Source organism: Xenia sp. Carnegie-2017, unplaced genomic scaffold (assembly GCF_021976095.1).
Source record: "Xenia sp. Carnegie-2017 unplaced genomic scaffold, XeniaSp_v1 HiC_scaffold_24, whole genome shotgun sequence".
NCBI classification, from domain to species: Eukaryota; Metazoa; Cnidaria; class Anthozoa; order Malacalcyonacea; family Xeniidae; genus Xenia; species Xenia sp. Carnegie-2017.
This window is the reverse complement of record NW_025813487.1, coordinates 17,109,296-17,134,657: the sequence shown is the minus strand read 5'-3', so window position 1 is coordinate 17,134,657 and position 25,362 is coordinate 17,109,296. Positions and strand designations below refer to the sequence as shown.

At 33.1% G+C, this 25,362-nt stretch overlaps 1 protein-coding gene and 1 long non-coding RNA gene across 2 annotated transcripts in view; both read right to left on the bottom strand.

The window, feature by feature from the left end:
• The window catches only part of LOC124452268 (neural cell adhesion molecule 1-like), a 30,317-nt gene extending 10,962 nt beyond the window's left edge, over positions 1-19,355 (bottom strand). The window contains exons 1-4 of the mRNA XM_047002851.1: positions 19,288-19,355; positions 16,959-17,027; positions 16,404-16,733; positions 11,795-12,076 (exon numbers count right to left, since the gene is read on the bottom strand). Coding sequence (XP_046858807.1) covers positions 11,795-12,076; positions 16,404-16,733; positions 16,959-17,027; positions 19,288-19,291 — 685 coding nt within the window. The 5' untranslated portion in view covers positions 19,292-19,355. The remainder of the gene's footprint in view (positions 1-11,794; positions 12,077-16,403; positions 16,734-16,958; positions 17,028-19,287) is intronic.
• LOC124451400 lies at positions 1,481-8,007 on the bottom strand. The gene is made up of 3 exons (XR_006950438.1): positions 7,911-8,007; positions 7,486-7,555; positions 1,481-1,819 (listed from the first exon to the last, which is right to left on the bottom strand). It is a non-coding gene; the product is annotated as an uncharacterized LOC124451400 (long non-coding RNA).
• Positions 19,356-25,362: the final 6,007 nt, after the last annotated feature.

Sequence of the window (25,362 nt, the reverse complement as noted above, 5' to 3'; positions counted from 1 at the left end):
ACGTAATCCACCTGAGTGTGAATAACTCGGACTTATGGTGTTATGTGTGAAAGGTAGTCTAACTGTTTGCCTTCTTCCGATGAGTAATGAGGCTGATTATCGGATACTATAGTTTCCAGAATTCCATGTCGACTAAATATGGAGTTCGTCTTGTTGAAAAAGGTTTTGCTTTGGTGTTTCTTAATTGCCATTGGATTACGACGTCATCGTGATGATACTCAATTTCACTCAGAGGTTGGTTGCTATTCAGTTAAAAACAATGTTGGTAATTTTGTTGAATCTTAAAGTTTTAGAGTTAGAGCTGGTGATCAAACTTTGGAAAATCATTTGTTCGAATGTGGCAAGCATAAAAGAATATTGCCAAGACAAGCCAAAAAATATCATCAATTGTATTGATCAGGTAATATCGACGAGATAAAAAATAGATATTATTTTATCATGAAGCTGCGATTCTTCTCACAAAGAACAGTTGCCCCTCGTTCTACGATTTGTTGATTTTTAATGAATGCAATTTATACACTCACTATAGTCATCGACTAAATTCATCTGTCTGTAACACTCTTTCTAACGTTGAAATTAATAACATGTTATCTGTTGTTTCTCAAGCTGCCAATTTTATCAACATATCACAGACACGCACATGCCCTTGCTGAGCACGTGAAAAAGTCAGATGTTCAGACCAAGAAGGCAAAAATGGTAAGTCTTTGTAAAACCAGATGGGTTGAGCGAGTTTACATTCTTGAAACGTTCGAACGTTTATCCCTTTAATCGACACTCTTCAGGACATGATAAACAATGTAAGCGACGATGTAAAGCCTTCCCTTGCTGCTGATGCTTCTCACTTACTTTCATTAGTCACTCAATTTCATTTTGTTGCGCTAGTTTTACCAGAAAGATTCTGGATGCTACTTTTCCAGTACGCAATTGTTGCATGGAAAAACTATTGATGTTATGGATGGTTTTCATTTGATAACCACTTTAAAGAATGATGTAGTCAACATGAGGAAGAGCATTGATTATTATCATTGATTTTTAACAACGGCGATTTCGCTCACTTTGTAACCCTGCAAAAATTGACAGTTAAGGTATTCCAAAATGCTTGAAATCGCATTTCTGGCACCTTATGTTTCAAAATTTCCCAAGGGAGGATTTCCGGCGTCCGCTGTTTTATGGCTGACGTTTGAAAAATTCTAGAACCGCCTCTGGTAGCTAATATACACTTCAACCCATGATTTCGTAATCAACCAATAACATAAGCCATACAACGCACGCACATGATTTGAATTTCTTAGTCCCAAAACGTTGCAACCACTGGTCTAATTATTTTTCTACGTTTCTAACTAAATAGATGCATTTCATTATTTTTCTACGTTTCTAACTGAAAAGATGTATTGCTTTCATTATTTTAAAATGAAAAATATAAATTTCTAAAATTGATAAGAATATAAAATAATAAAAAAGGACGACTTACTTGCAACGAAAACTCTGACTTCAGATATAAAAGGAGATAACAGACTGTCCTTTCTTGTTAATCGAAACTCATACGTTCCATCATAACTATGAGTGATATTTCTTAATCGCAGCGTTGAAGGTTTATAGACGTCATAATTTGGAAGAATTGGTGCATTGAGTTTTATCAATGGCAAATCCAGAAAGGCAGTGGCCAACAGTGTTGATTGTGAACCATTACTACTACCCGTAAAAAACCAATCTCTACTGGCCACATCATTTAAATCATCATCAAATGTCCAGGTTATATTGTGTGTTTCTCCAGGTAAAAATGCAAAACTTGTGCCAGGAGGAGGTGATAGAATTTTTCCTATTACAAAAAATTAAAGATAAAACTATAAAATCAAATAAAACTTATATCATTTTGAGCCAATAAAGACCATTTTTTAAATGAAAACAGTACCAAATGGCATATAACAAAAACATATCAAACCTAAGTATATTTTTTATCTATCAGAACAACGACGACGACCACCACATGCATAATACCCTGTGAGCTTTCAAATGAAAATATGATGACAGAGGAACTCAGGTTTTTGAAGCTGTTCCACAAAAAGGCACCACAATTATAGAGAGACCTATGTCACAGAGGATATTTAGGACCTCAAGCAAAAATGGATCACCCTAAACTTCAGATTCAAACTCGTTAACATTGTTTTGTTCTCATGCAAAACATGGTGAGCTGTTTCCATACGGTTGCTCTACAATAACTTTCGGCGCCGTGTGCCTGAAAGCATGCGAAGTAAGGATAGGAAAATAAGCACCAACGCCTGTGTTGTGGAGTTCGAAGAGCTTTTTTATGATATTTTTATGTTAAGACTTTTGAAGACTTTTTTTGAAATCTTGTACTATCGTGTACAAATGGAAGTCAATTGAAGATGAACATTGACAAATCGTAAATAATTTTGATTTACGTAAAATGTAGCAAACTACCTTAAAAATTGATGAAGTAAGATTTTAATTTTACCTGTAATGATAGTAAGATTTTTAACATCAGATGAATCATTTTCCAGTTTATTCTTTGCTTCACAACGATATGAACCAGCATGATTGAAGTTGACAGATTGAATGATATATGTCTTATTATTACTGATAACTGCACCATTATGATAAATAGTGTAGGTTGGTTCAGGATAACCATCTGATTCACAGGTTATTGTCAGAGTTTCACCTTGTTTTACCGACATTGGACTGATTGTGATATTGGTTTGTTGTGGTGGATCTGTAAAGAATAAAATTAAATTCAATATTTGACACAAACGTTTATAATGAGATCTGAAATGCTGTCTTACAAACTTACAAGTAGCTTTCACTTTTACTTCAATAGATTTTTCATCTCTAAAACGTGGATCATTATAACTTTGTGCTTTACATCTGTAATTTCCACCATTATTCAATTTAACATCAGTGATTACTAATGTCTTATTTACAACTCCAACATCACCAATTATGTTGTTATCTTTATCAAACCATGTGACATTAGCAGGAGGGTTACCTCCTTTACCTCTACATACACATGATACATTATCACCTTTATTCACAACCAGAGGATTTGAACAACTAATTGTAACATTTGGTTTCACTAAAAAAAGAGAAGATATCGTTTTACATAAACACTATCTAACAACAATATAGTGTAGAACAAAAATATTTTTAACCATGAAATGTTGAAATGCTTTTTACATCATTTCATATGATGGTAAAAACTGTTTTTTATTTACAAAGCATTTTTTTATGATTTGATAACAACACAACAGATATATGAAATATTTTAAGAGAACGACCAGTTTTTTAAAAGTAAACATGGGTCTCGGCAATCTTATACCATCTTCAGTACAGAGGAATGAGAAAATATTCATATAAAATATGTTACAGGTATCAAATTACTGAATAATCTAGAGATACATAGAAATTGAAGATGGTGTTGATGTGATGAATTTGTTTGTTTGACTTTTTTAGTATAGAGAGCTTCTTTAAGTTTTAGAGTAAAATAAAAGGTAACCGATGTCCACGATGCAAAATCATAAAATGTTGTAGTTTTACATTGTAGTGCAGTGTGAAGGTGTTTGTAAATGTGTAAATTCTTGTTAGAAGTTGTGTGTTCTTTGATGAGAGTGAAGAAATGGCGATTTATCTCCTAAATAATATAAGAAGAATTACATCATGCAAAAGAATCGAAAAAAAAAGGAAATAGTGTCTTTCAGTAGCTTTTATTTTGTGGGAGGAATTTGGCTTTAACCTCTGAAATTTTCTCTGAGAAATAAACTATTTTAACGTCTACATATTTACAGAAGCGTGTTGTTAACTTTCGTAGTTTTTGCTGGGTAGTTTGTAATAGAAAAACTTGGATTTAGTTTTGTTAGAATAGTCTGTAGTTAAAATGGTAAAAATACAAAAACACAAAAAATAGACAAAATTGCAATAAAAATTCTCGCTTTAGACATCAAAGACATCCATCAAAAACAAAACCTAGATTGTTTGCTGACGATACAAACATAACTGGTTTTGACGACTCCATAGCTCATTTAGAAAATCTTTAGATAATGGCTATAACATCGCAAAAAATGATTGGCTGGAAACAAATGTTAAAAAATATTTCTAATTTTCAAATAAACAAAAAACTTTTAAACGCAAACGTATCAAGAATGGTCAAAAATGGTCAACATAAAACATACTGTAATTTGGTTATTCTTCAAATGAGCAATATAAATTCTAAAAATGATCAAAATGTTAAATAGCTAATAAAAAAAGGACGACTTACTTGCAACAAAAACTCTGACTTTAGATATAAAAGGAGATAACGCACTGCCCTTTCTTGCTAAACGAAACTCATACGTTCCATCATAACTTTGATTGATATTTCTTAATAGCAGCGTTGAAGGTTTGTAGACGTCATAATTTGGAGGAATTTGTGCACTGGACTTTAGTACATTAGAGTTCTCAAAGACAAAGGCCAAACGTGTTTGTGGTGAACCATCACTACTACCAATGAAAAACCAATTTCTACTGTCCAAATCATTTAAATTATCATTAAATGTCCACGTTATATTGTTCGTTTCTCCAGGTAGAAATGTAAAACTTGTTCCAGGGGGAGGTGATAGAATAATTCCTAAACATGACAATAAATAAAAAATAAATGTATAAAATCTAATAACGTTTAATTCATTTTAATCCATTAAATATCAATTATTAAATGAAAACAGTAGCAAAGATAGATAACAGAAACATATAAAACAAAATTAACATATAGAACAAGGCTGAGACTAACTCCAATTTAAGGAAATTGCCATTTCAATCGTAGGTGGCCCCCGGAAAATATCCCCGCGTCAAATTTATAAATTTATTTTTCAGTGTCTCAATATGAGGGCATTATGTCGTCATTGATAACAATTTATATTATTCGGAAAAAATTCAAATATCAGAGCCTTTGCTAGCCGAGTAAAATAGTTTAGTGTTATAAAAAAGAGAAGTCGTTCCATTCCTGATGACTTTGATGTTAATTTAAAACTTAAAAATAGTTACACATTCCTGGACCTTTTTTTGCTTGCTTTGAATTTCTTTGACTGTTTTCTTTAATTGTAATTTATTTTACAAGTAAAGGGATCAAAGAATTTTTTTCAATTTCAGCGACGTTGATATCATATAGCTAGATGTGTACAATAAAAGGCCCGTTTTGATTTTCAGGAGAGGCCCCGATGTGTCATGAGACAATGGCAAATAAGTCAGTCTGAGCCATTAAGAAACATAAGAAACATCTTATTAATCATAACAACAACTACCAAAACTTAATGAGCATTAGGCTCTTCAAATGAACATACAAAGGCAGACGAATTCAGGTTTTTGAAGGTGTTCCACAATTATAGAGAGAAAAATAATGACCTTAAAATAAACTATTGCAGTGTTGCAATAATAATGTTGTTAAAGTGTAATCATTGTTACTATATATTTATACCAGCTGCTAAATTATTTAAGTCAGTATTCAACTACGCGTGAATCAATATATTACACAAACAATGTAGAAGGTTAAGCACAGTTAAATAGTGATGACATTAAGGCTTTGACGCAATATGTGGAGAAAATAACTCATTTCTTTAAGGCAAAAAAATTGAAAATGAAGATAAAAGCGCTCTATTTATTAAGTCTTAGGAAGGAAAACGTAGAAAGTTTGACGAGTTAAAAGACGCTAACCGTAACCGTAACCCTAATCTGCTCCGAAAATCTGGTGTGTAGATGACGTGTGGTTTGACCCACATACGAGGCGTTATTCAAGTGTCGAAGCTGCACTTGGGAATATCCCCCCTTACAGGCAACCAAGTTTCCCACCCTGCATCATCAAGCATTCTTGCTCACATTAACCCAACTGGACACACCCCCAACTTAGACGACTTTAAAATAATCTCCTCTTCCGACGATACATATGAACTCTCCATTCATGAAAGCCTTCTAATCAATAAATACAAACCTTCACTTAATGTGCAAGGAAACTCCATTCCACTTAACCTCTTTTAATTTCTCTTTATTTTACTTCCTAACTTCCTAATCATACATCCATTCGACACCGCTTCCTTTAGTAGTAATTTAATACCTTTTTGTAAATATAATATCTTGTCTTAACATCGTATTTAGTATTTGTCTGAAGATGTCTTGAGTAAAGACGAAACGTTACAATAAATTTAATTTTACAATTTGTCTTTTTTTGGTCTATTTTATGGCTCTAATCAGAACTTTATGTTGGGCATTAATTTTTATCACACGAATTGGTGTTCATTACATATACTGTTAAGACATCGATTAGTCTAGGACCTATGTCACAGAGGATATGTACCCCCTGCATAGAAATAAACCACGCTAAAATTCAGACTCAAAACTTAATAAGATTGTTTTGTTCTCATGAAAAACATGGTGAATACGGTCACTCCTGAATAAATTTTCATGAAGTCTGTTACGCGAAATTTTCTTGTTTTTATTACGTAAATGATTAATTTAATTTTCAATACTCCTAATAAAAATTGTGGCATTTTTCATTTTGTGGATGAAAATTTATTTAATTATTTTAATTACTTTTAGAAGGGTCCAAATCAGCTGAAGCACTGTACACAGAGATGTTTACTCACTGAAACACTGTACACAGAGATGTTTACTCACTGAAACACTGTACACAGAGACGTTTACTCACTGAAACACTGTACACAGAGACGTTTACTCACTGAACTAACGTTGGATGAAAATTACGCAAGAAATGAAGACAGTGGATAAAGATACAGTTGAAACAATATCAAGTACTACCATGAATAAAATGCACAGTAGACGGAGTGAAGATGAACATTACTTTAACCAGATATGAAAAGACAGCAGTCACTTTCCAACTATAATGTATATGAGAGAAATTATGAGCACCCTACAGTCTCTGGGTTTCCAAAAAAATTGTGTAATTGATAACTAAGTTTTTTTTGGGTAAAATTGAGCTGTATGAAACTAGTGTGACAACATCAAGACCAAACGTGATCTTTTACTTACATGTCGACTTGTTGGTATGAGAACAATAGATAAATAATAATAGACATATTAATATTCAATAATTTATAATTTAGATTTGCAATTCAGCCACATAGAGCTGCATATTTTATAATGATGAAACACATTTGGCTTTATTGTACAAGAACAAGTGCTATCACTTTTTACCACAAAAGATTCTGTTGTCGAATCATGAATGAGATATTCTTACTTATTTGCTCAATAATCATTACATGCATGTATTTGAAAGGTAAAGAACACTCTTTGTCTTCTAAAATACTGAAAGGTATTGCTTTTAAATCATTTCATTCAATGCAGAACTGGTTATGGTCATTGTACACAAAATGAAGAATTAAGTGAGTATTTTAGTCAATATAACTTAAATTTCTAAGCAAATTCCACAGTTTTATTTTACAAAATAAACATTAACTTCCTTAATGATCTAATAAAAATAATAAATACCTTGACAAGATGAAATCCAACAGAAGAAAACAAATGAAAGGAAGCCAAACTTTTCCATCTTGTATTCTGTCTATAAAGGTAAAGTGAAGATGCAACTTAAATAAAATCACAGAACTACTACATAAATATATGATGTATTCCTTCATATTTTATGTATATTTTTGATTTCCTATCACCATTAATATCAAAGGAAACAAGAGCATCAGTAAAACTTCCTAAATTTTCAATAAAAAACATCCTCTGTTGTTGCCAGTAAAACAAGATTTTTTTGTTTTGTACTTTGCGGAAGTACTAAAGAACTTTGCACTATGATACAACTCAGACAACTCTTAATTCCACAGGAAATTCCGTGAAATGTCAATAAAATTATTTACAAATAATCTTGTCCATCAATATTTGTTAACATTTTAAATGATTCACTTTACCTTAAACAATACTGAAGTAACTAAGCTGGTGAAAAATCTTCACGTATTTCTTAAATAAACCAGCTAATTTTCCTTATTTCACATTATTTCCGGGTCTCATGTTGTGCAAATATTTATATAAGTAATGAAAAGAATTTAAACGCTGTGACAACGCTGTCATATGTAACAGAGCGATCATATTTTATCAAAACCTCTCTCACGACAAGCCACGCTAATTGCCCAGAGTTGTTTTAAAAACAGAATACCAGCCTCACAATCTTTATTCTGTAATTTTATCCTTACATATGACTTAATGGTGCTTTTAGATGAATGTATAAATTGTGAAAGCAGACTTCGACACGGTGTGCCAATATCCATTTCCTAGTTGATTACAATGCTCTTGAAGGCGGTGAGCATCCACAAGTTGATTTTGTGAGAAAATCATTGTGAAGAATAACATCTGCATAAATCGCTTTTGCTGAAATATTCTTAGTAATTTTCACAATTTTAATGCACAACTAAAAATTTCTTATACTTTGTCTACAAAGAATTCCAGATGGGGGGCGGGACTTTGGAATCACCAGGGGCCCTGGGAAAGCTTGATCCTCCCCCCCTGCTTATCCTATCTATATTACCAATGGTCTTATCCTGCAGTTTTTAGCTGAAAATACCAAACGTGGCTAGATTGAGAATGTTCTTGAAGAGTCCCAGGGGGCATGCACACTGAGAAATTTTTGATTTCGTTAAACAGTGAATCAAATGACAAATAACCAAGTTGTCCTTTAACTTTTACCACTTCAACCCAAGCAACTTCAATTCAGATGGTTGCAAACTTCTGTTTAGCAAAGGACTCTACATGGATGACGTCAGACGACTTTGCTCTTTTTAATCGGGTATATTAGAAGTTAAAATTGTTTAAAAAATAGCAAATACCATGGTGAATGGTTAAAATAATAACGTAATAGTTCTTAAAAGAAATGTTTAAAACCAGAACACTAACCAAACAATTCTAAAGAACTGTTTTTATAGCTGAAAGAAACTATGCATTTCGGCAGACTACTCATCAGAGAAAAAACACCAAAATAAAAACTTACAGGGAATATACACATTTACTTTCTTTGTGTGTCATCAGTATTAGCTACGACAGTAAATGTGTAAACACCACTGTTTGATCGACATTCTTTAACATCAGAGTTTCAGGTTCAAAAACTTGAAATGTTAAAGGTGATGAATCATATCGCCGTTCACCATTACCAGTTAACGTTGCAAGTCGTTGAGCAGCAGTAGCACCACGAGGGATAAAGGACCAAACACGTGCAATTATGGATGAGGTCACTTCAAATCTCCAAGTTATATTGTGAGAAGATCCAGGTAAAAATACAAATTTTTCACCATCCAGGTGGAGATATTATTGAACCTAAATTTATCAATTGGATATTGCTATATCAAAATTAAATCATTTGTGGAAAAACATAGACGCACAGAATTGAAGTTTTTGTTATTGGTCACAAATACCAAATATTTCTGCAATTGATGGAACTACTTTCAACTTTTCGTTCTTTATATACGGAAATATTAGCGCCTTTCCCATCATTATACACCACAAGTAAAAAATATTGATTAATCCATACGAAATTCAGTGACATGTTCATATAAACCAGGAGTCTCCAAACTACGGCCCGCGGGCCAGATGCGGCCCGTTGTGCCTCTCAATCCGGCCCGCAGAGACACTTAAGAAAACATAATAATATTATTAAACAAAATAAACTTTGTGCAGAAAGTTCACGTTATGACTAAGCCAACTAGCAAGAGTGGCTTACGTCAATTTTTCTCCCAACTTCCTACTTCCGTTTCAAGCACATTGCGAAATTTAAAAAGCTGAAGGATAACGTGGAAATTTTTTTTTATTCTTCGGCCCTCAACATGCTGGATGAAAGTTCATGTGGCCCTCTGGCTGTAAAGTTTGGAGACCCCTGATATAAACGAAAGTATAAGTTTGAATGAATGAATTGCTTAATCCATCTTTCTTAACGTAGAAGTTACACGATTCAGTTTATCGCTTTATCTTCAACGTGAGAAAATTGCTTCTTTTTTCATCAACAACAGGTAACTTTCTTTTTTTAAAAAGTTTCCAGGTCTCATGGTGTGCAAATATTTATTTTTTTGCTCATCGTCATGATACATTTACTTCACCTTTAATTCAAGACACTGAAAATCTTACTTGTTGACTTTCGATGTTGTGAATTTGTGTTAAATACCTTTTTGGTTATTTGTTCATAACTATTGACTGCAGTTAATGTCTGTAAAACTATTCCCATTGTAACTAGTTCACTGAAGATAAAACAAAACATTTTTTATAAAATAAAATATCATTCACAAACAATACATCCCTAAATACAGCGTATGTTCTTCACCGGCGGGTGCTCCATTACTTAATAACTGCTGACTACGATATCAAAGAAAAACATCTTTAGGCCTTTGAATGTAAATGTATTATAAACTTAAAGTTATTGCTTTTGTTGTTTTAGCATTCAGATTGAAAATGAAATATCAAAACGTTAACAGTTTTATTGTTGCTCCTGAATGATGGAGGTTTTTGTATGTCTGGAGCATTGCGATATTAAACAGTCGGGATTCTCCAGTACATTTGTTTATATTTCAAGTATTAAGACGGTAAATTTTCTAAAGGTCCCCGCATTCATGAGGCTCTTTTTGTGTTGTCGAACACCCCACTAGCCTTGTATTAAAAATGAGACCATATAAACTGTAAACAATTTTTGTTGCGATTGGCGCTCCGTAGTAGATCACTAAAGGTGTTCTTAACTATCCAACTATGGTCTTCTCTTAACTAGATGGGTCTCAAGGCATTCTCTAATCAAAGACAAATTATGAAATTTACGATTTAGGTTCATCAGAAATAAGATTTCGTGCTTTTTCAGGGCCTTTTCGTGATCCTGTTCTAAAAAATTTGGTATACACGGGAAACAAGTCGGGAAGGCAGGTGTATAGTAAGATAAATTGAAAATACTTATTCAAAAACAGTATTACCATACACTGTTATTAAAAACAAGTAATGAATGAGTCACAATGACCAGTGTATTTTACTATCCAAAAATGGCTTCCTTCTGGAAATCATAAAGTATTGGCAGCTCCAAAGGGAGGAAAAGATGCAAAATTCAAATCTTATCAAAAAATATAAACGTTCGTAAAAGCGCCATTGTGACTTTACAACATGGAAAATGTTTATAAACACATGTTTATAATAACAAATTAATGTTCTCATAATTTCTTCTTTCGTCGGCTATCTCGTACTCCGATTCATTATTTTTTTGCAAAGATTCATAATTATTATTTTCTATATTCCTTTTCGATATGTCCAGTTCTTGATAAGTTTTATCAATTGTGTCATCCTCTGGTCTCAATGATTGATAATTATCTTCTTCATTCATTTTTAATAAATCCAATTCTTGATAAGTTGTATCAACAGGATTTTTTCTAACTTCAAATGGAGATTGAAATTGTTGACGTTTTTTACTTAACCAATGTTGACGATAACGCAAAAAAAATAAAACAGAGACGAAAATTCCAACGATAATTCCAGATGTTAAAGTTATTAAAATAATGTACCATTCTGTTTTGTACTGTTTTATTCTCTCATTTTGGTCATCACAAAGAACGTTGTCTAGAAAAGAAGCATAGAACTTACAACATGGAAAAAAATCAAGAGTTTATTTGCATACAATACTAAAATACATATGATAACAAGATTGGAGCATTTTGATTGAGCAATGGATAGATTGAATTGAACATTTCCATTATGTCTAAGGAAAAGGTCATGATGTTAAGTACATTGGGTGGCCAGAGCTAAAGAATGCTATAAAAGAGCGATGTCTTGCAAAACTTACAAGTAGCTTTCACTGTTACTTCAATAGATTTTTCATCTCTAAAACGTGGATCATTATAACTTTGTGCTTTACATCTGTAACTTCCACCATCATTCAATGTAACATTAGTGATTACTAATGTCTTACTTACAACTCCAACATCACCAATTATGTTGTTATTTTTATCAAACCATGTGACATTAGCAGGAGGGTTACCTCCTTCACCTCTACATACACATGACACATTATCACCTTCATTCACAACCAGAGGTGTTGAACAATTAATTATCACATTTGGTTTCACTGAAATTAAAAACAGAAAATATTTCTTTCTTAAATTAGTTATGAAAAAGAAAATTAATAATGAGAGTATTCGTTAGTGTTAGGTGCATTTTCTTAGGAGTGTTCGATCGATGCCCTAACCAGTCACAAGCCAGCACGCAGCCCGCTTATTACTCCCTAAAACTCTAGATTAGTGGAAATTTTCCACTAAACTGCTATTCAATGAGATTTTTGGACTAAGCCATTGCACTATTAAGCAATTTGCTTAGTGAAAATCTTATTTGTAAAAAAGACTTTGATGTTGGAAAAGAACAACAACATAACAATAATCACTCAAATTTCAAAATGTATATCAATAATAAATTTTGAAATTTTGAAAGTCAATCGCGTGACCGACTAGACATAAACAATATTGACTTATTATGAAGCCTAAACAACTATCGTTGGTCTTCGAAGAACTGTAAACAAATCATAGTCGTCTAAGGCTTTTGATAACCTATTTAATGAGGATATGCAATAGGCAAAGTTAACAGCTAGGTGACGACAGATGCATACGTCAGCGCAGCAGGCAGCAAAAGGGGCATATGAGGTGTAGGCTTAAGAGTCAATCATAATTGGCAGTGGTAGTCTTTCAGCACAACAAATCTAAATCTCGCCAACAAAGAAAAATATGTAACTATCTTCATTGTTCAGCACAATCTTGTACTATCGTGTACAAATGGAATGAAACTGATCAGTCGCAATTTGTTCATGTACAATGTAGAATACTAGCCCAACAGTTGATGAAGTAAAATTTTAATTTTACCTTTGATGATAGTAAGATTTTTAACATCAGATGAATCATTTCCCACTTTATTTTTTGCTTCACAACGATATGAACCAGCGTGATTTAAGTTGACAGATTGAATGATGTATGTCTTATCATTACTGATAACTGCACCGTTATGATAAATAGTGTAGGTTGGTTCAGGATAACCATCTGATTCACAGGTTATTGTCACATTTTGACCTTTTTTTACTGACATTGGACTGATTGAGATATTGGTTTGTTGTGGTGGATCTGTAAAGAATAAAATTAAATTCAATATTCTACACAAACGTTTATAATGAGATCTGAAATGCTGTCTTTCAAACTTACAAGTAGCTTTCACTGTTACTTCAATAGATTTTTCATCTCTAAAACGTGGATCATTATAACTCTGTGCTTTACATCTGCAAATTCCACCTTCATTCAATGTAACATTGGTGATTACTAATGTCTTACTTACAACTCCAACATCACCAATTATGTTGTTATTTTTATCAAACCATGTGACATTAGCAGGAGGGTTACCTCCTTCACCTCTACATACACATGATACATTATCACCTTTATCCACAACCAGAGGAGTTGAACAATAAATTATCACGTTTGGTTTAACTGAAAAAAAAACAGAAAATTTTCAGTCAATATTCAAAAAAAGAAAATGAATATATGGTGAAAAGTAATTGATAAATTAAATCAAGTTATTTTAAAAATAGCAACCCCCATTAGGAATTTAGGAAAGCAACATTTTACATAATTTTGACAAGTTTATTGACTATAGGCGAATTGCAGCCGATCCCCAAGGAGTGAAGTACAAAGATATTCTCTATCTTGGTTGAAATTTGAATCGTAAACACGAAATTTCTTTTGTCAAATTTAACAACATGTTATATATAACACATTTTCATGACAAAACAAACCAATAGTTCATAATTGTCTTATTTTTATGGCATTGTAGAAAATGTAGAGTGCGGAGTACTGAGTGTTTGTTTACAATTGAGAAATTTTTTAACTCCACATTTTCCACCATGCTGAGGAACTAGATAGAAAATGCAGAGTTTCTTTATAAGCATTTGTTTAGGCTTAGTTAAAAATCATGTTAACTATGGAAAACAATGCTGATAGTTTACGCTTAACAATCCAATAATAATTAAAACAGAGACTTTGTCGTGGTGACAAAATTGAATATCGCCTTAAAGAAAGCAAATGCAATGGTGAATGGACTGAAACCAAATAAAAACCACGAAATCCTAGATAAAACGGAGAAGAAAAAACTAACAAAAGAAAACATAGAAAAACTCAAGAGTTCGGAACTGTTTTAGAATTAGAGCATTAACCTGAAAATTCTGAAAATAACTGTTTTAGAAATTTAAGACGCTATTCATTTCGGCAGGCAACTCGTCAGGTGTCAACGTCTGCTATCTGTTAAAGGTGAATCAACTTGTATATATAGCAGTTGTTTTAATGATGACTACTCAAGTCCTCACCAAAATAAAGCCAATTTAAAAATGAACTGTTTCTATCGACAAAGGACCCGACCATTAAGCTTATTAAATAGCGGTTCCATCGTTTTTAGAAAAAAACAGACTTAAGACATTTTATGATTTAAGACATTGTGAACGGTCTTGCGATCATATCTTTTTATAACACTTGACCTTCCCACTTTACCTGCTAACTTCTTCGCACTTACAATTAATGTTTCTAAACCTGTGGCAACTTCATCAGCACTACTATTGACAAGATCATTAGTACCAACATGAATAATAATAGAACCATATTTATTTTGGGGGATCTCCAGGACTTTTTGCTGAATGTCCTTTACTTTTGCACCACTGAAGGAGTGGCAGGTAGATTTCCCTCTCGGTGCCCTGGAGATCTTTTTTGGATATATATGTTTTAACATTGAGTCACCAATGATGAGAGTTGACGCAGCTGAATAATTATGGGTTTTTTGGTCAGTTATATCTTGGTCGTCATTAGGAGTGTCGATTTTTGATTTGTGAACTTTTCCTTCTGTTTATTGTGGTAGGCATTCAGTTGAGATTGATATTTTTTTGTCAGTTTGCTCGTTGTCTTCATTAGGATTGCCAATTTTTAATTTTAAAAACTTTTCCTTCTGCTTACAGCGGTAAGCATTCAGTTGGGACTGAGTTGACTGAGTGAGGCATACTTGCAATGACGGTTTTCTAACTGTCGGAGCTACGTGATTTTCTTTGTGGGATTTATCGTGGAGACTTCCAAATCTATTTACTAGAGGAAGAGGATTAGTTGTTAGTTTTGTTGGTTGGTCTTGGGTTGATTCTTACGATTGACATCTATCCAAGCATTTTGATTGTTATCAAGGAGAGACAAGATTCGATTGTTGTCTTCTCTTAGCATGCTAATAAAAAATTTTAAATGGTCAATCTCGGCTGCCATTTTTGCGTTGTCGACTAGAAGGACGGCTTTTTCGTTATCACCGTTTTTCGATTTTCCTTCTAAAATACGAAGACGAGCGAGGATTTGGTCGAGTTTACTTGCATTATCGTCTATGTCTAACTTTTCTGAAACAATTTAGTCTGTGCTGGATAATGTTAAAACAAATGTCTCGACATTAACCACGTGCGCGCAAAATTTTGGTTCTTTATCATTAGGTTCGGTGCACGTTTTAATTTCTTTCGTCTTGTTTCCGTTATCTTTGGCAGATCTTTCTGATGGAATATCTTTTTCTTTGGTTTCATCTGTTTTGGGCAATTTCAGAATCAAGCTTTTAACATCAGCATCTGTAAGCGTGGATAGACTGTTCTTTGTTCGGCAAGACATAATAGTCATGATACCAGTTGATCAATTGATATCAAATTTTATAACACTAAAGTCGAAAGTGGTATCAAAACGTCGAAAGTCGTATCAATAACTAATTTTTGTCCCATACTCAAATGTAGTAAAATCTGTGATGCAAACACTTTAACATAGATTATTCAAATCAAAAGATGCCTTATAATTTCCTTTTTAAATTAAAACAAGATAAAACAAGTCTTCGCATTTGTCTTCGCTCAACGGCTCAAGTATTTAGCTATGGGATTCCAAGCGCGGTCATATCGTATAATTACGTCCGATGCTAAAGCTACTCAGATTACATGAAAGGCTTGGATAACCACGCTGCTAAGTTAAAAATAATAAATACAACTTAATTGCAATAGACACGTTTACAATGAGTCAATAGGATCGGGAGTTAGGTAAATTTATAAACACCAATGTAACTTTGAGTAAAATTCTTTAACATTAGAGTTGCAGGTTTAAAAACTTCAACATCTAAACCAAATGACTTAAGGACTGATGTATTATATTTTGGGTCTTCATTATTGCCACTTATTGTTACAATTGCATGAGCTGCAGAAACATTGTCAAATGTCCTAAAGATCCAACTCCGAAAAAGAAAGTTTGCAACGACACAATAACAGTTATAAACGTTTCTTCGGCAAAATTTTTTAGACCAAGTTTCCCCCATTAAATAATCTGAACAATGTATACAATACAAGAAAGATTGAAATAATTAAAACTTACCAGCAATATAAACATTTACTTTTGATGGAGGAGTACGAGGAATAGTAAAAATAGTAAATGAAAATTCACCATTGTAACTTTGATTTACATTCTTCAGCCACAAAGTTCCAGGTTTAAAAACTTCAAATGTTAAAGGTGATGGTGAATATTGGGGTATATCACTAATAGGAAATATTACTGCAATTTGTTGAGGGGAAGATGAACCACGAGGTGTAAAACCCCAAAGCCATAAATTAATGTCTTCAGTAACATTTAATGTCCAAGTTATATTGTGAGAAGATCCAGGTAAAAATACAAATCTTTGACCATCAGGTGGACATGTTATTGTTCCTGAAATGGAAATTTAACTGATACCTATGACTGATAAAAAGATAGTTCAGGAAAAAATACATCTTCTACTAACATAACAAATGTAATTGATGTTCTCAATTCAGGTTCTTTTCAAAAATTGTGAATAAAAAAATAAACAAATTAAATATTACTACAACAACAACTAAAAATACATCAAAAATCATTTAAGAAAAAATAAAGAAATGGATATTTGAAGTTAAATACCTTTGGCAAGACCAAGAAATGTGATCAATGTAACAGTCGAAAATACTAAATTTGTCTTTACCATTTTCACTAAAAAATTAAATGATGAATTTTAATGCTTACGATCTTTGAAAATAAAATCATAAGTTAACATGGTTAGTGCTGTAAAAATTCCGGTTTTTCAGCTCAGGCTTGTCAATTCTGAACTGGTAAAAATAGCCGACGCTGCGGCCCATCTCCGGTGCACAGAACTAAACATGGTGCATCAAAATAAATAGTAATTTCTACTCGTAAATGGGTAACATTTTGCGTAGCAATATGTTCCATTAATTCTACCACAGGAATATCTTTATCATTGCAATAAACTTTTCGTGTTTTAATTTGCTTTATAAAATAAAAACAGTAAAACATGGGCGCTGATTGGTCAAAGGCTGAGTTTGCATTAGCCTGGGTAAATCGATCGTAGCTCAACCTCAATCAATCAAAGAGATTTTGCAAACCATTCATTAATGCACTTTGTGGAAAATTAAAACACAAACTTCGAAAATCTTATGCAAACCTCAGAGTTCTTTGTGAGAACGCTCAAGCAAGTGCAAAACCTGCTTTGCATCGATCAGCTCTCGAATTTCCCTTAAAGGTCTCCTCAGTTAGCATAAGCCTGTGAAAACATGGTAGACATTTTTCTTTCTTGACTTCATTAGGAAAGCATAAGACAAACATATATACTGTTTCCTAAAGATTGTGAATCATTGGATACATTTACACCTCACATTACAATTATTGTATGTGACCAGTGGCATATCCTTAGTTCTGCTATGCAAATTATTCATGAGTTCACTAGATTGTGAAATTTACATAGCACAACCAAATTTGTGGGCTAACTTTCCTAATGTTCTTAACAGAATAAACTTGAAATTTAAATCATTTAACTATGTAATGAAAGTATTTCTGTCTATACACAAACTACAAAAGAAACATTGGTTATGGATGAGGATTGACATTATTTTAGAAAAATGAACTTTAGGAAAAGACAGTTAGTATTACAGGAAAGTAATTTTGTGTAATTCTTAAGTAATAGTGAACAGAAATTCTTCTCTTTTCAAATAAAATGCTTTAGTTTTGAATGAATTTTTACCTTTTACTAACTGTTTGTAACAATTGCAACTGGAAGTTAGTTAAGTTTTGAACTCGGTCCGCAGAAAAGCCCACAAGGATATATTTATTACAGGATAAGAATTAATGTAGTTGCAAACTGTTTACGCATACTTTTACTATGTTTTAATGTTTTGTCCGTTGAATTTTCATACTATTGTCAATAAAGACTGTGTTATGTATACTGTGCTGATGAATGCCATACAATATAATCTAAGCATTCCCTCCACAAAAATAAGCCCAAGAAAGAGGGCATACAAAATTACATAAGTTCAAGGCTTATGGGCAAATGTTTACAATATGATTCATAATAAAATATAGTGATTGCAAGGCCCATGGAGGTAGGGTAACCCTAGCAGAAGGCTTACATTAACAAGCAAGTTACCCTACGTCAAATTACTTTATATGTAGAACTTACATGTGTGCTAGGGTAACCCTGAGGGTTAGGGTTTCGATATCAAATTGATAAGGTTACCACAACAGTTGGGTTATGTTTTTATTTCATAAACCATAAAAACGTTTGAGATAAGGTAATCCCTTTCAGTAGGGCTATGTTAACATCATATCTACTCAACATATTTGCATATCAGGGAAAATAAATTGCTTGCTAAGCATAAAATTATACAAAAAATGTGCTACATGACTCTACAGAGTCAAGCAATAAAACTAAAGCCCATGCACCATCTACAAGGAAGTTTTCGAGATGGCAAAGAAGGTTTTTATTCTATAAATGTTAAGTCTTCATTGTGAATATAATATAATGAATATAATATAATGAAAATGAATTTGAAACAATTTTCAGAGGTCTTACACTGAATTATGGATCTTTATAAATATGCCTCAAGAAAGCCAAAATGTTTCATTTCCAATCAAGTCTACAACATGCTGATGTTGCTGTCATTAATAGTAATACACAGACCTATCAATGGTAGAGTCACCCTACACAAAAATATAGCCTTGCAAGTATGGTTACCCTATTCCCATGTAAACAGACAGGCCCTTATTATTCCAAAGCCATCATCAGAGAATATATGTAATATATTAATCCTAACACGGTTTTTAATATGCACATGAAAAACATGTGACTTGGACGAGATTTGAACTCGCAACTTCGGGATACTAGTCCGCCGCTCTACAGGTAGAGCTCAACAAGTACAAGTACGTTATTCCACTAAAAATACAGCAAAATGTAACATACCCATGTAATTTGGTTTTCTTCCGTGAGAATTTCAGAAAGACCCAATTTCCTGCTTCGCAACGTTTAACGTACGTGATGTGGTTGTTGATTATGCAGTTTCAATGGGCGTATTTCATATTTATGTGCATATATTCACTCAATATATTCACTATGGTAATTCAATGGCGTATTTTTATTGAAATGATATAACTGGAATGCTGAGTGGTGATCATTGAACCAAAATACATTGAATAAAATAAATGTATTTAATCAGTGTGCCCCACCGTGACCAGACTTTCTGAAAGTAAATTACCAAGCCAAGCTCCAAAACTTACTAAAATCAATAAAAAAATACCGAATTCGGAGAAGCAGTTGTTAAACAAATTTACAGGTTATGGCAAAAAATCAAACGACAAATGCTAAATACACAGAAATCAACTCGTTCTTACATCAACTAAAATCATGAAGTCAAAAGAGATGAAAATGCAACAGAAGTATCTACGACTTATATTTACTGTTAAACTAACTGTAAACAAGTCAAATTAAAAACATTGCTCAGTCTGTATCGGTCTAACTTATCGATCAATACATTCAAGATCATTATCTATTAATAAATAGAAAGTATTCATAGTCAAGCAACTTTGGTGAAAACCATTATTATTTTTAAGATGAACATGACATGAAATACAAAAAAAAGAATGATATTTGATCAACAAAAACAAATGAAAGAGTAAAATTTGTTCTTTTACCTTCGTTGACAGTGAGATTTTAAACTTCCCTGTTTAATCATGGCTTCACAACGATAAAAAAGAACAATAGAAAAGAAAAAAGTTGGTTCAACGGGACCAGACCATTGAGTTCTATAAGACCTGGAGGGGAAAAGGGGCCTGGACCATTGAGTTCTATAGACCTGGAGGGGAAACGTCAACAAAATTAGTATGAATTATCAGCGCGCGGCCGCGTGGTCAAAAACATGGCGGTGTCACAGTGATATGGGTATCCCCGTGTTTTGGGTATCCCCGTACTTAAATCACTAGTGTTTTGGGCATCCCCGGGAAAAATGGCTGCCGTATTTTAGGTATCCCCATCATTGAGTTCTATAATAACTGGAGGGGCTAACTTTACTGGGGCGAGGCAGTGAACTCCATATATATATATATATATCTGGAATGATAACAAGACATTTTATAGATATAAAATTGAAGCCAAAGTCCTAGTCTCTTGCGCGGTTTGTACGTCAGTTCCAGTCCTTCAAAGTCGAATATTCACGCGGTTTGTACGTCAGTATCATTCCCCTGAGTGCCAAACATACACGGCCAATATAAATTTGAATACAAACTGCAAAAGTATAAACATATAAACAACATCACGACAAACAACACACGAGGCCAACTCTTCGCAAAAGGTTATTTTTTACAGCTAAAACTTTACTACAGTGAGTTCGTTGTAACTTACAACTTGTAACGAGGAAAAGCCAACTGAAAATTACACTGTTTGCTAAAAAGACAATACAATAGAAAATATGACGAGAAAATATTCAAGCATAAATTTTTCTTTCGTCGGAAGGTAAATTTTCAAACGGTGTCAGACAGTATTTTTTTTTGTCATTTCAGTGGATTTAAAGATCTGTTTTTCCGAAGAAAAAAGAAACTTGAATATCCAGTTTCATAAAAAATATTGAGTCTATAACTCGCATTTTTACTTTTTACAGAGCGATTGTATTTTTCATCGATTTTGATAGTGCTTGAAATACTAAATGGTTGTCATCTCGATATCAATAATTGAATATCCTTTGCATGTTTGTAAATGTAGATCGTCCAGGTTGGTATAGTCCTGAGAAGGACTGTTTTTGTTGTTGTTGACTGACGTTTCGACAAGATCGACCAAGTTCACCTCACCTTGCTTCTCGATTTATCTCTTTGATTCACTTTCCGTGAACCTTTCATTCCAAAAATTTCATTATTTTTACGATCTGATCAAGATCTGAACTCTACCATTACCAAGGGACAAATGATTAAAAAAAACTAAAATGAACACGCGAGAGACTAGAGCCTGAAGTGTAATGACGAATGATGACGACAAATATTTTTTTGGCTTCAATTTTTGGCTTCGGTTATCATTCCAGTTATTCAAATGTCGAGTTCACTGGGGCGAGGATGCCAAAAAAAATGGCGGCCAACGGACGTATTTCCGCTGAAATGATCGCTTTGCAGAAAAGTAATATTCTCGACCTCCCCCTGGTGTCTATAGTAAATTATAAAGAATTTTTCAAAAACAAACACGATATCACAGAATATGGATATCGTTAGTTCCATAATCTGTGACGATTCTTTTTTGGCATTTCTTTTATAATGCCAACACTTCAATCGTTCAATTGTTGGATGTCGTAGTTTCCACAAAAAGGAACATATCGCTTCTCACAGGTGAGGTAGTTGTTTGTTTTGTTAGTCCGTCAACGATTGAAAAGCAATTATACATGCACTTGAAAAGCCATAAAATACATATTAAAGATCGTATTTTTTTAAGACTGACTTGAACGCCAAATATACTGATGTTTTCCTGTTTATAAAACTCTGTATACTTGTAAAATTCTTATAAAATTCTGTATACTTTTCTGTCATTTGTTAATGCATGAAATCGTAAATTTACCCATCTATTTGCAAAATAGTTTCCCTAAAGCAAAAAAGACACTGCACACATTTTGCTCTGTATCAAAAATGTGATCTGGTATCAAAAAGAAATGATCAGCCCCAACGGTACCCATGATTTGGAGCAGAGCTTGTTATGTTGTATTTGCTGACAACATGCAGGGAAGATCAAGGAGTAAAGATGACTGGAAGATGTTATTGACCAGGCAGAGTCTTAAAAAATGATAATGCTGTAAAGATAATTGATTTATTGTCTGCCCTATCCAGAGTTATTTAATTTGATTGTGGTCAAATTCTATGGATGGAGACAATGGATTCACTAAGGATGCCTTGAATGCTTTGAAGTTAAAGTTCATGATCCAAAGAAAGATGGCAAGAAGGTTGTGTGTGTTTTGATGCTTAATGAAATGTCAATTCACAAACATGTAAAATGGAAAGCAATAAAGTTTGTGTCTATGTAAACATTTGTACTGAGATTGATGATGACTCGATGCAGATGTGAAGCTTCAAACTGTATAAGCCATTGGGTTTTATGTAATTTAATGTTTAAATCATATCATATCTTTATCAAAATATTTTAGTTGAGTGTTGTTTGAATGTTACTAATATCTAATGCACTATACTGAAGCATTAAAGATTCGGTGATGAAACCTTTAAAGTTATTGTACTGTATATTTCTTATATATTTCTTATATTTCTTCAAGAAAAATTTGAGCTTATTTACCTATTAGAGTACAGAATGGAGATTTATCATATGCACTATTGCTGCTTTTTTAAAGAAAAGTTTTTCACTTTTCAAAGCTTTTCTACAAATTTTTTGCTTCTTATTTCTTATCATGAGATTGATGATATAGAGGTAATATAATCCAATAACTTTCTAATTTCTAAAAAGCTTTTAAGCTTCTAGCATAAAAGTACACTATAGGAATGTAATTCATTTGGTTTTATTGCCTTGCTATGACATATCTACTTGCACTTCATCATTCTTGTATGAACAAAACACCAGATGTGGATACTCAGAGAACAAAATGCACTACCAACTGCTTATGAAATTTATTATTGAGGTGAAGACTGTGTTAATCATTCAAATTATAGTGCACTTATATTGCAAATATAGGAAAAACAAAACAAAGTGAAAAAGAAAGGTAGAAGTATTAAAACTACAAATGAATTATAAACACTATTGGAAGCATAAGTGTTTTGATGATTATTTGCATTTTGCCCAATTCATATATCAATACAACAAAATCAAAATGTGCTACAACTTCACAAGTATTTGATGCAGTTGCACTTCAGAACATCACAAAAAGGTTACTTAAAGTAATTTCTACACAATATTGTTTGTTTTTATTTACCAAACCTATGCAGACTTGAGTCTTTGAAATTTCATATGAAACTCAATTACAGAAAATCCGTAAATATCCAGAGATTTAATATGTACTTTTAAAGAAACAAGTAAAAATCCTACAATTGTGGCGAAAAAGCCATTGCCCATTGCATGAAAAGAAGCAAAATAGCAATGATAACAAATAAGCTGACTCTCTCGTGAACCGTGGAGATGAACTATGATATACTTTTGTATAGACTAAAGAGTTTAATCGATCAAACAAATTTGACGCTGGTAAGAAAACGACGCACATCTGCATTCATACATGTGTAGCCGACATATAGGTCTTTCGTCGATAGTTATAAATGCATCCTCGTAGGAGCAGATAACTGACAACCACAGTTGACTCGCTGTTATGAATTTAAGGTTTTTACCTTGATTTTCATCAAAAAATTGCTTGCCGAATCCCAAATACACATATACATTTTCCTCACTCTTTCCTCAGGAGGGAATGAGAAATTGTGAAATTTCCGGAAAAGCGGTCAATTTCGGTAAATCTCAGCGGCAACGGACGAAATCCGCCATTTTTTTGGCATCATCAGATATCTAAGGCCGCGCTTGAGATAGCCGCTCCAGTTATTATAGAACTCAATGATCCCCATCCGACCACTCAGGGTTCACAAATCACTAGTGATATGGGTTTCCCTATACTTGTTCCCATTCCTACGCTTGTTTCAGGGGTTTCCCTACTGTGGATTAAAGGATTTCCCCTGACTTAGCGTGAACAACACAATTTTGCGCGAAACAAAACCAAATTTCAGTATTTCAAAAATTCGTGATGGATCCAACAAAATATAAAAATCTACTTCAGTATGTTAAACATTCCGTGTATCCCGAGTGTTTTACCAAGCAAGACAAACTTGTTTTGCGCAAATTTTCAAAAAAATTGGAATACGATAAAAAATTAGACTCGTTGTTGTACTTGGAGAAGACAAAAGAAGGCACAGTTAAACGCTTAGTTATATGTGAAGATCAAAAGTCAAGGGTTTTCGAAGAATGCCATTCGGCAACTTACGCAGGCCACAGTGAAAGAGACAATACCTTCAAGAAGATACGAGATAGATATTATTGGCCAGATTGTTACAAAGACACAGTTGAAATGGTAGTACGTGTGACGTTCTTCACTCAGTCAAAGTGGTTCCTCGAGTATGGTACCTGATTGGTATTGATCTCATTGATGCACATACAAAATCAAAAAAGGGAAACAAATTCCTATTGACACAAACAGACTAGCTCTACAAACAGAAGAACAATAAAAAGCTCACAAACCAAACAACTTCTGCTGTTTGTGCACAGGTAGAAGAAAATTACACAAAGGTTGAAAAAACAGAAGCAAAACTGACAAAAAAGGGAAGAGAATGGGAAAAGAAACTGGAAGAGTTTGATGAAGAAAAACTGGATGTAGTTGAAGAAATAAAGGATGAAGAAAAAAGCACAGAAGAGGTGAAGAAAGAACAAAATGTAATTAAAGAAAGAAGAAAGAAGACAAGAGCACAGAAGAAGAGAAGATAGCAGGAAAAATGATTGACGAAGGGAAGAAAGAAGAAAAGAAAAAAGAAGAAACGGTGAAAGAAAATTTAATTGAAGAAAAGAAAATAGAAGAAAAAATAACAGAAGAAAAGAAGAAGGAAGAAAAGATGATGGAAGACAAGAAAGAAGAAAATGTAATAGAGGAGAAAAAGAAAGAAGCAAGCACAGAAGAAAACAAGAAAGAAAAAAAGATGATAGAGGAAGAGATGATAGAAGAAGAGATAATAGAAGAAAAGATGATAGAAGAAGGAATGATGGAAGAAAAGATGAAAGAAAAAAGCACAAAAGAAAAAACAGCAGACGCAAACAACCAAGAATCAATGTCTTTGAGCAAACAGGCCTACAAAAAAATTTGATGAAAAAATAAAAAGTATGGAAAAAAGTGCCCTTCTATTACACCTTTCATGCATTAAGAATGATTTAATAAGCAAATTAGAACGCAAAGAAAAATGCTGGCGTTGTGAAGTTTTCAAATCAGGTTTCAGCAAGAGTGCTCCAAACCTAAAAAAGAGAGACCTATCAGTAAATGTC